At 42.0% G+C, this 12,545-nt stretch overlaps 1 protein-coding gene across 1 annotated transcript; it reads right to left on the bottom strand.

Moving 5' to 3' along the window:
* Positions 1-376: 376 nt before the first annotated feature.
* LOC125765109 (uncharacterized) lies at positions 377-10,781 on the bottom strand. The gene is made up of 4 exons (XM_049429989.1): positions 9,325-10,781; positions 7,823-8,096; positions 2,303-2,684; positions 377-2,234 (listed from the first exon to the last, which is right to left on the bottom strand). The coding sequence occupies exons 2-4, from the start codon at positions 8,028-8,030 to the stop codon at positions 1,868-1,870; spliced, it is 957 nt and encodes a 318-aa protein (XP_049285946.1). The 5' UTR covers positions 8,031-8,096; positions 9,325-10,781; the 3' UTR covers positions 377-1,867.
* Between the last annotated feature and the right edge of the window lie 1,764 nt (positions 10,782-12,545).

Genomic DNA, 12,545 nt, shown 5'->3' with positions numbered 1-12,545 from the left:
GTATTGTTCGATATTTTTTATTTAATCCTCATTTCAACAGTATTCTCAATTGAAGCATGGAAAACAGGTTTTTTTTGAAAAACGAATTATTAAACGCGATGGAAAAATAACTACTGCTGTTCCCATGACAAGGGTTAACAAATAAAGCTCTCCGTGGAACCTTACAACAGTTACAGCTAGCTCACAGCGATCTTCAGTGTATCTCTTTCTCTCTCCATTTCAAACGATGGAGAGAAAATCTTTTTTACCCATTGTAAAATCTTTTTGAAATATTTAGGTACATCAAAGTTATTTTAAAACTTACCTTATTTGTGTTGTTTTTTTATGATTCGAATATTTTCTCATTTTACAAGTTATTTTCACACTTTTTTTTGAATTGGAGAATGAAAAAACTTTTTCATCTATTTTAGTTTTCATACTTAGATTAAATAATTAAATATAAATACCACTTGGAGTTTACGTAACTTTTATCTCGAACGAATACGACACTAATCGGCGATTAGCTTAAGCTGAATTTCATTCAATCGCTCGAGAAATGGATTACAATATTGTTGTGATCACCTTTGCTTAATCGTTAATAAATATGATTGAGATTTTTCTGGCCAATAATGCGCGCCAACACACAAACACACCCTATACCAATCTCGATCCAATATTACATTTCCTCGCGAATGATAAGTATATTATTTGCTTTATGTGATTTTTTTTATCGTCCATAATGTTTCATAAGAAGCTTAATGTATACTCGGTTAAAACATAAAACTACCTTCCATACATTTTTTTACTATTTCTGCTTACCAATTTGTTTTGTTTGAAGGGAGGAATTAAAAAAAGTATTTTTTTAAATTTAAAGTAAAAACTAAAGTGGCAGCTTTGGAAAACTGTGCGCAAATTCTAACAACTGCTACAGATAAAGGATTTAAACAAACACCACGGTTCGCAACGCGCCATGGTCACATTTGTGAAAATGATAATCACAATAATTAAATATCAGCCACAAACAATTGCAACTATTGTAATCACTGCGATAGAGGGAAAATGGATACTTTCTCGGATCGATAGCCATTCCTTGGATTGTTACACACTATCTCACTGAGAAGATTGTTTACTTATTTTATCACTTCATATCGATTCCATCGAATACTAAAAAAAAACAAGAAAACATACAGATACAACGGGAAACTAAAATGGCGGCATTGCAAGCCTTCTTCACTGTGTGTTGATTCTCATCCATCGTATATAGGGTTTTTTGGCGTATAAATTCAGCAAAAGCTCTTTCATACAGTATGCTTATATCTCACGATAAATTGATTGCTTATTGAAATAGTGGCTTAGCACTGTTTATATTAATAAATCGGGATCGTTCACACGGTTGTCGCTTTGTGTCAGTATTACAGTCCATTTCGTTCGCGATCGTTCACCGCAAGACTTCCCGTTTGAATAGCTTTACTATGATTAGCAAACCGATTGACATAACCCTACACAGTACAATGATAGAATGAATGAACAATTTAGATACGCGCCATCACACGTTTAGTGCCTGATTTTTGGCAATAAGTTAAAACGATCCTCCTTCTCTTCTGGCCTAGCCTTGTCTAGAGAGTAGGATAATGAAACAAAATAAACTAAACTTAGCTTAATTTTTATACGATAAACAGTATAAACGTATTGAGGTTGTGGCCATATACCGGCGCGCAAATAAGAACGCGAATGACACGAATCATACGGTTGGAAAGTTTTTAAACCTAAGAAGTTTGTAAGTTGTTCTCGCAACAGCAATGTAGCATTTCACTTGTAGCGCTTTTCATTCCGCGTCAACTGTTCCGGAGTGCTCATCCCGGTTCCAGCAACGAACAGGAACCATCGTTCACTTTTGCACCGTTACCGGCACTGTTGGTAAACGCTTGTTCTGTGTGCTGTAAAAATGCGAACGTAACGATTCATTCTCCGGATTGGCCATTACCGAATCGATGAATGCGTTTGTCTCTTCCTGTAGCTGGGCCAGTCGCAACTGCAGCTCTTGGTTACGCCGGATCAGTTTCACCGTTTTCAGCGCTATATCGAACAGTCCTTTGTGATTGTTCGGATGATGGGGTACATGCTGGTGATGATGATGTAGCGGATGGTGCTGTTGATACGACCGAGACCCGGACAATACGGCGTACGCCGACGATACGCTACTATCTTCGCGGAACCCATCATCATCAAAGTCGGACATGCTGTACGAGTTACACCTACAATTGACAAAGAAATAAAATAATCAATCATACAGTGGATTTACTTTTACGCTCACACAACTTACCGACAACTAATTATGCTTCCCAGCGGCGAGAAGTCAAAGTTTCGATCATCCATCGAGCTGGAACAACCGCTGGAGGAAACGCTCATCGATCGCCGACTGCGTAATCGTGGCCCGGACGTACTTCCATCCTCCGTATCGATACTGTCCTGCAGGTCACTGGATTCGGGGCTGGTTTCACAGCCAATACCAGTGCTGTTGTTGCTGCTGCTACTATTGCAACCAAACTCCATCGAGGAAAAGGTTGAAGAATTGGTCGTATCGTCCATCTGCGGTTCCAAGATGCGACTTGCTGTCGGTCCTACCGACCGCAAACTACACCTTTCGTACGGTGTTCGGCAACGGACAGATGATTTGTAAGATGATTGCTTTTGAATTTTACCAACTGCAAATAAAAAATACAACAAAAATACAATTAATGCAAGATTCATTCAATTAACTAAAGTTTTTTTCTCTAAAACACTCCCCAAACAAATAATATTAGCTTACGAGATGCTCATTCCGTTTTGTTTTGCTTGAGTCACTGTCGGGATTTACGACAAAGTAGCAAAAGAAAAACCCTCACGTTGCAGTAACGGCCCGTGAAAACATTGCCTTACATCCAATACCACTTGAACTGTTAGGTGACATGAACCGTCACCAGTAACAGGCACGTAACTTCTGTAAAAGAAAAAAAAACCCACCAACCCGACGCATATTTAGTTTAAATCATATTGCATCGTAGCACCGTTTCGAAATGAATAGAACCCATTCTCGTTGTTGCCATTCGTCATAAAGAAAAAAAACATTGTTCAGTTGGTTACCCGATTTAAATAAATATCACCCCCGCCCGCACGTTCTGGAGCGGGATCCGGTCCCGGTAATAAATACCAAAACCCCAAGGAAGGAAGGGACTGACCGACGGTGGATGTTCACTTCACACCCGCGCCACCCTCACCGATGCGGATCACAAGATCACGTTCTGGGCCACTGGAGTGGAAGTCAACAAGGGAACCGCGTCGCGCGTACACACATATGTTCATGCGTTGCGTTCGCTGTTGCCATCAGCAGCAAATTCCCTGCCAAGTGTGAAGTGGACATAGACGACCGATACACTCTCTCGTAATGGGTTTAAAACCCTGCCAGACGCACATGCACGGTCCACAGGTCGGACAAAAGAGAATGCGTTAGCATTAATATTGCAAAAAAAAAACAAGAAGTAAAACAAAGATTGCAACGTTTTGATAAGGAGACAATAAAAACCAAATGGTAGGAAAATTTTATCTTGCGTCATTCAAAAGTTAATCCGATTACGTCTAAGTCTTCAATATTTCTTCAGTAACGTTTTCTTTGTTTTAACCCCACCCTTAGAGAGTTGGATTATCGATACTTCGGTCGGAATTCTACCCTCATCATATCCACTTGGCAACTTAGTTAATTAGTTGTCCAAATAGTAATTTACACACAGCACACCCCCCACAACGGTCGGCCATTCACCTTTCCGATTCCATAAAACTCGAACTCGAGCATGAGAAATGACTCGCTGCTAATAGTTTAAATTCCCACCGATTATTGTTTTGTTCCCTCCCGTATCGGAATGCTCTCATCCCTTTAATCATCAACGCGGAAGGCGAGAAGGCCGGTAAGGCCGTGAACAGTCACCGCAAGCCAGTAGCGTCTGGCTGCCGTACTTATGAAAAGGGCAAACCGTTTGTAAAACCCATCCGGCACACAACGTGCAGGTCGTCGCGTTGCAACACGTTTTCACACTCGCGCGTCCCAGTCGCGAGGCCACGTGGATGCAACCGATGTCGAGAGCGGGAGAAACAGTTCCGCCTGGCCGGTGCCCAGTAAACCGTTTTGCTGCGAGCAGCGCGGTTGTGTGCCTGTTTGTGGGAGTGTATCTGTAGCAACCACTCCACCAACCACATCACACAAGGGTGGTTCCGAGTGGGGTATCGAAGTTGTGGGAGCTTCCATTCCACAAACAAGCAGGAAGTCACACATTTACCCCCAAACGCCCCTTTCTGTGCGGTTTGCGTCAGTCTAGCCCTTTTGGGTGAGCAACAAAGCCAAGCCGAGAGCGTATAAGTGTACTCACACATGCTGTGACACGGACCGGTATAAGTGCGGCGCAGGACGCTAAAAACCACGTGCTCGGCCGTTATCACGCGTGAGGTGTGCAACACTTTCACACGAACGCCGGGCGTTAGCAACGCGATTGACGTCGATCGAGGCGGGATTGCATCCTTTGAGCACTCTAACAGGCAATGCTGCCGGCAATGGAACTCACATCCGTTTCAACATGTTTCCGTTAGTAGCGTTTCCTGTGTACGCTAAAATGAAATTGATACATTATTTATTCAGCGTTTTTTTCCTCTTCTCTTTTGATGATGTTTTGTTTCTTTCTCCTGCATGTGTATTTACCATCAGGTTCCAGCGCTTCATCTATGCGTCGCTTTATTCACGAGGCCTAACGCGAGCTGTTTCGGTCACGTGTCCGCTTTGTTCAGTGTCTTGCTGTACTTTTCTTCGAGGCACCGATCTCACCCAGCTGACCAGATGCGCCTGGTGAGTGTGGGAGGATGATTCGATGGGTTGAAGGTGTGGAAAACAGGATGACGCTATGGATGGCTTATAAGATCAGGGTGATAATACAATGTTGATCGATGAAAGCCACACACGGTTCAGTCAGTGTGAGCTTGTTTTACTTATTTTATTATACGAGAATTCAGCCTCGTTAGTTGTAGATTTGTGTTGTAAAGATGAACTTTTTTATACCGATCAAACATTAAAATCAATAGTACAGGTTTGATACGTTTCAAGGTATCATGTATCAGCGTTCCCAAAAATCGTGGATCGAAACTCATCTGGACTAGAGATGAGAATAACAACTCTTTTTAGTGAGTCAACTCAGAGTAAATGAAGCGTTATTAGGAGTCAGCTCGTTTAATGACTCATTTCGGAGTCATAAAAAACCCGGCATAATCGTATAAGTTAAGGTTCGGTCATTTTACTCACTCATGAGTGTAAACATGTGGCCGTGGTGCGTTGAGTTGCAAAAAGAGTAAATACGTGAGTTGAAACGAAAATGTGCAAGTGAGTTGAACGAAAATGTGCGATTTTTTATTATTTTTGTTTTTGTTTAAGGCATCACTCAAATGAAAAGAAACTTATTTCAACCAATTTGCATTAAAATAAATCAATTTAATTTTTTTTTCTAAATTACTCAAAAAAAACTAAGGCTATAGCCTTAGAAATTCTCAATTTTTAATTTTTTTTTTAATTTTTTAATTATTTTTTATTCTTTATTTATTAAAAGCAATTTTTTATTTAAAGCATTATTTTTATGAAAAGAAACTTATTTCTACCAATTCGCATTAAAATATATCAATTTAGAAAATTTTGCTAAATTTCCCAAAAAAAAGCTAAGGCTAAAGACGGCTTTGGTAATTTTCAATTTTTTTCATTTTTTTAATTTTTTTTTTATTAATTATAATCGGAGCCCCCGTGGCCGCTTAGTTTGCGTAGTGGACGATAAATATCCTAAAAGTATCAACTCATTTGTGTTTCAACTCACTCTTACTCACTCATTACTCTTTTTGCAATTCGACTCACCACGGCTACACTCATGAGTGAGTAAGTGAAAAAGGAGTCGCTAAAACTCCTCGTGGTGAGTGAACGAAACTCGTTCAATACAACTCACTATCTCACTTTTACTCACTTTGCACATCTCTAATCTGGTCCCGAGTAGCTTTCAGCCCGTAGTAAAAGAACTTTTCGATTACATATCGTAGTTTAAAAAATGGAGTCTTTTGACAAATAAGAAAGACAACTTCGAAGAAGAAAGAAGACTTTTATGCACGGTGCTCTCATACAAAGACGCAGTACATGGCCGACACGGAATATTTAGCATATTGCTAAATGAAGTCTCAAAAAGACCCATCCAGTCATAGCAACTTCCACCCATATGCTTAAGGCCACCCCAGTGAAACTTGTATCTTCTTCGTTAAGATGCAATCTAATCACCAAGACGCCTTTTGCCATTTGTAGAAAATGGCTACGTATTGACGTCATTTCGGTCCAACGCATCACTTCACTGTTCGGGTTGTTTCGTGTGCCAAATAGCTAAACCCCCGGAAGTGAGTGTCCCGCGGTCGAAGATGTGGCGTGCTAACGCTTTTGAAAGCAGAAAAACACTCCGTTAGCAACGCAACCATTGTACATTTTTTTAAAACCACACGTTCGCGACTACGTCACGTGTGCTGGCAAGTGATCGGATCTTGACCGCACACAGATGGGACAGTGCAGGACCCGAAGAAGTGACGGTTGGCGGTCGGGAGTTGTGGTGATAAAATTCGAACTTTCCAACCAGACGCATGTCAATGTTTTGGACGACTCCGATCGAAAAACTGTGACTCAGAAAAAAAGTCATTTGATACACACGACACCATTCGTATGTTGTTGGAATTAAGAGCAAGCATTAAAGAAAATCTCCACACACACACAAAACCAAGAAGAAATGGAAACCAAACGGAATTACGTTTACATAATGCGCTGGCCGATTTGCGGTCTCGTCCCTTCCCAACGAGCAACGACGAGTTCGGGTCGTGGTACGCATTCTGCGAACAGCACTCGACACGCTAAGGGAGAACTTTTACTTTCGTTCCCACAGAGCCGTTCGTGAATCTCGCTCTCGACGGAACGCTGCATTTCAATGGAAACAAACTGCTCGCATGCACACTGCAAAACCGGTCACAGTACGTTTGCAGTTTGCAGCCTTTTTTTGAATTTGCGGTGCCGGACGAGCACAATTATTGTGTCTCGTTCTGACCGCCATTCTCGCTAAATAATTGCGCTAAAAAGAATCAGCCAGAGCAGATGGAAAGAAACGCACTCTCAGTGACGCGAGAGCACGTTGACTGCAGTGCATGCGGTTGGCGCGCGCAGTAACACACCATACAGCACTTGCCCATACACGTGACGAGCGCGCCATGAAACGCGAACCACAATCAAACCAACAACCGAGAGAGGAAGGGGTGCTAGCTAAACAGTATGCACCTCACCCCTCCTTCAGATATGTCCTCAAGTCTCTCCAGTGGAATTGCAAATCGTGATCGGACTGTGTGAGGCTTTTGCAAAGGAGAGTACAATATTTACTTTAGACAAATGATTTGTTAGATCATCTCCTTATTTTTTTGTGTACAGAGTTTCACAATGAACTAGCCGTAGATAATGATCGTATCGTATTAAACTCGATCAAGATCTCGGGACGCACCCGTTTCAATTGCAAATTGACGTTTCATCTCGCATTCCCCGGGGGAACTGACCTACCCGACCGTAGCTAGTTCGGGCCCTCTTTGAGCTATAACACGGATCTATTAATCTGTCACTCACGCCTATCTTGCGATTGATCGATCTCGACGCGCTCCACGTGCTCGTTTGATCACTTGTACGGTTCGCGATCACGTGGAGACTTCGTGGCGTTCCCTGCGCCACTTATCGCAACGAGACATCTAAAACCCCCTTTTGTTGCCCCCTTACCATAGTTTATCACGGAGAAGTTGGCAACGGCCGCAGGAATGCCGGTGGCACTTCCGACTGTGGTTGGTGGCGGTTGGGCGGGACTGGGACACGGTGACATCGATGGTGATTCGCTTCGCGCTTCCAACGGTGATGGTGGTGGTTCCAGTAACCGATCTTTGCCAGTAGCTTCACCGGTTGCCGGTGCTTTCGTCACGGAAAGAGGCATTATTATGTTTTGTTTTGCTGGATCAAGTCCGGCGTCGTCCAGATGTCGGACAAGCGCGAAGATTTGCTAAAAGTAAAGAAGAAACACATTAATTAGAAGCTTTTTCAATTGGTACAGAAAAGGCAGTCAGAGGTGAACCAACGAAACGAATAAAAAAAAAGAAATACGATACGAAGATTAAAAGTGACTTCTTGAAGCAAACAGGCAACATTTTTCTTACCAATTAAACGAGTTCTATCAGTACTTGTTTCGTGTAATAAATGCTATTTTTCATAGCTTTTCTTTTTACTATTTGCAACAAAAATCCGTCTGCCCAGATAGTACACTTTCCTTACCGAACCGTTACCGGGTTCATGAAAATAGAGAAACAAATTACAAACGAAAAACATAACCCATGTTATCAGTAATAACGAGACACAACAACAACAGGCCAGAATAGTGACACACGGGATGTGCAGAGGTGAGACACTCACAGTGAGATAATTAAGAAAAATGTTTCATATTTTATTTGTGCCCTTTTCTGGTCAGCCCCAGCGAGAGGCGAGAGACATCTTTACAAAAAAAAGGAAAACTTAAACGCACGGTGCAAAAATACCGTCCATTTGGGACGTATGGGCCACTGATAGTGTGTAATGGAATAATGGTCGAAAATAGAAATAGTACAAAACAAAATGTTTGAAGCGATTGTTCTGGATGGACGAACAGGTCAGTTTTTGGGGGATGAAGTGATCTTTTGAGGAGTCAGTGATTTATTTTGTCCGTTCTGTTCTCTTGATTGTTTGGTAATAAATTTATTTTATGGCCATTTTAATTATTGGTAATACACGACTCTCAAAAGCTCGTAAAAGGACATCCTTTTTTCAGCTATAGATGAATTAGCCTTCACAAAAACCCCCAACAATATTTGCCAGACAAGTGACTTTAGTTGGTTTAGCTTTATGTTTGCAGAAACACTTTGAGTCTAACGACCTCATTCGTCAATTCTCCAGTTACGTAAAAGTGTCTGCCTGATAAGTAAAACCCCTTCATCACTTTATGAGGACCGGGGTACCGGTGAGATACGGAGATAAACAACAGTTTATTGTTTGCATACAAACTACACCTGCTGGAACAATATACCTAGGTACGTCCGGTGCCTGGTTTCGAAAATTAACCTTCGCAACGGTAATCAATCAAGGTAGGCTCTTCATTTCAGTAGCATCGACCCCAAACCGGTAAGTGGCTGCAATTTTCTAACCCTCAACCTTGAAAACCCCAAAAACTTGAGCCGTTTCCTTCTGCTAGCTTCGCTTACCTTCCGCGTAAGTTTCCGTTTCCTGGGTAGCGACGAACCCTCCGTACCAAACGCCTACACACTCGAGGCAGCAGAATTGACTGGGTTTCCGCGAAACTGAAGCAATATCTACCCTTGTAATTTGGCGTCTTGTTTATTTCACGCCAAGATTATTCGCCAGATGGAAGTACACGCACACACACACACACACGCCTGTTGCAGTAAACACAGAAGCCAACAGCTCAAGCCCACTTGAGGGTGCCGTCTAGTCGGCATGTACGCGCGAATAAGTACCAGAAAAATAAAACAAAATCCCCCGAAACAACGCCAATAGCTTACAGCAGTACAAACGGTACCGATATCCAAACACCAAGACGCAAACTTTCAGCCAAAGGGGTTGTTGAGAAAGTATGTTGTACAGGGAGTTTACGGAAATTCTCGGAACACTCACTTTCCGTAGCACAGCACAAAAATGGCCGCTGCACAACAGAGGAGACAGCAAAACCGCCGAACGAAGGAAGAGAAGAAAAAAACACACGCACACGCTCTTCACTTTTTATCTCTTTCGCACTTATTCTCACCGTTTTCACGTGTTGTTTGCAATCGCCCCCAAAATTCCGCGACCACACATCAGGGGTGGCCCCTTTTGGATAGGGTAGTTTTGCGAGTGTGTATGTGTGTGTTTGTTTTTTGTTGTTGTTGTTGTTAATCGCTTGTTCACTCTCACTTCAGACGGGGTACACACATCAATTATTCCATTCCACACGAGAAGAAAAAAAAACACACACGCAAACTCTTTGCCCTTAAAATACGCTGCGTTTTTTTTGCCACACAATACACTAGGGGTGGGTAATTTTTGGTAGACAGAAAAAAGGCTATTTTGTTGCCTCGAAATACACAAACACACCTATACGGACAAAAGCTTCCCGTCTGCACTCCAAATTATTCACAAAACCACACGAATAACAAAGCAAGCGACGGAAAACATCAAATGCACCGCCGCACCGTCACAACGCAACTTCTTCGCACAGAGCTCTTTTCTTCGGGCTGATTGTTATTCTCCTTTGTGTCCGACGCCTGTGCTTGATGGTCGAAAACGTTGTGGAAAAAAAAACCCGTTCGGTTGTTACGCAGCTGCCCACAGTAACCGTGCTAATTGCTGGCTCCAAAATTCATCATCCAAGCGCCAGACACTAACCCCCAAAAACGGGCACACAAACACTGTGGTCAATATCCTAAGTGCGTTTTTTCAGCTTCTTTCTGCCTGTTTATGCTTTCCACACTTGTCTGCCCAAAACGGAATGGAAATGTTCACTCAAAAAAACCTTCGGACCGACGGTTCCACGGAAAACGGATGGGAAAATTTACTTTCAGACGACCGGGCACACGACATCAGACGCGTAGCGTTTCTCTTGCTTTTCTGAACACAAAAGCAACATTCCTCGCATCTAATGCTGTTTATGTTCCCGGAGCGTATCTTCTTTAACTCGCTCTCTCGCGCATTGAATGTTTTGCTCATGCTCGCAGCTATTTTTACAGTCCGTGACGCTCTTATAAGCAGGCTTGAATATTTATGGTTCAAGATGGAATGGAAGCTGTTCAAATCAATTAAATCTACAACTGAAGTTAAACTGGAATTTAATTTATTTTCCTTTTTTTCAATAGATATAACAGTAGCAAGCAGAAATAAATTTTAAGAATTAAATATACATCTGCTTATTCTAAGCACAACCACTGTACGCTATGCTCTCCATCTCTTTTTAGTGCGTTTCGTACAAAATGAGTTGCTCGCGGCATTCAACTCACTCGTCAAGGGTGTCGAACACGTTCCGATCGGGATGCATTTTATGCAATAAATTATAAATTATTATTGAACGTTTGTTTAACACTTTTCTTTAACTTAGATAGTTGTTTTACATTTACAAAAATTCATGATCATATAAGGAATTGTTTGATATCTTCAAAGCTCACATGAAAAATAGATCAGATTCCTCTCTTTCCTCTCTTTTGGCAATTATTTTTCCAACACTACGGGAACAAAACAAAAAATACTTCCATCCACATGGTACACAGATGGTTGCTTGTTTTTCTACCCCTTATTTCACCCACCGCCACATGTAACTCAACTACGTCCGGCCTGTTGGTAAAGCGTTCTCTCACCTCACCTCGGAGAGCAGCTTTTCTGCGAATTTCATCGCCACAATGCACATCGATATGGTTACACGCATACACTGGCCGCGTCACATTTTCACATCCCGCACCCTTCCGACCACCGCAGCCGTGCGCAAAAATCCCATTGTGAGTCACGGGGAAGGCTGCCAGAACACGTGCTCACGACACGGCTTTACTAATCGCGGGCACCGTTCTCACCAGCTTGGTGCCTTCGGTTCTAACCCGTTTCACCATAGAATCGTTACAGCGTGGTTTGCCGTGTGCATAGTGAATTATGTAGCATGTTTTTTTTTTCTTCTATCCAACCAGTAGGGCCAACCGGAATTGGAACTGTGTCCGAACTCGCATAATAATACGTACGTCGCATACCTACTGCGGGAAGATGTGCATGTGTAAATTTTGTTTTCTTCTCAAATGTATATTTTTAGCTTATGGAGAGCAATTTACATTTCGGCATTTTCTCTGTCTGTTCCGCACCGTTTAGCGTTTAGTGTCAACTGACGGTAGTCCACGTGGTAGGATGTGTGCAATTTTTGGACAACTATTTCGTAATCATTTTACGATACTCCAAGCCGCTGAATTTTTCTGTTGCTTTTTTAACACAATAAACAACGAAGGAACTAATAATTTCTGTAAATAAATGTAAGTCACAAACATCAAATATAGGATTAGGAAAAGTTCATCGCATGACATTGGCATGGCACGTGCCTTGCGCTTATAGTAATCAATCCGTTTTCTTAGAACAAATTATCTCGGCACAATGTAATACGCCGTGTAGGTATTTGGAAGTTTGCCAGAAAGAACAGAAAACCAGCTCAATTCCATTTACCAGAAGAAACACATGTTTTTTCTCTACATTTCCGTTGGGATTCGGTATTGTTGTGTTGTTTTTTTTTTGCATACTCATGAGAACCACCAAGAACAGCGTTCTTGTTCTGTGTGTGTCACGTTTTCTTGAACCACTGCCAGATGCGTTGTAAGGTAACACTGACAATAAACAAATCATTCATAAATCATGAGCCTCCAGGTCTTCCAGGTCCTGTACGATCACGTTGAACCGAGGATGAAGG

The sequence above is a fragment of the Anopheles funestus genome, chromosome 2RL (assembly GCF_943734845.2).
Source record: "Anopheles funestus chromosome 2RL, idAnoFuneDA-416_04, whole genome shotgun sequence".
Lineage (NCBI taxonomy): Eukaryota > Metazoa > Arthropoda > Insecta > Diptera > Culicidae > Anopheles > Anopheles funestus.
Note: the sequence above shows the minus strand (reverse complement) of the source record. Positions and strands in the feature narration are given on the sequence as shown.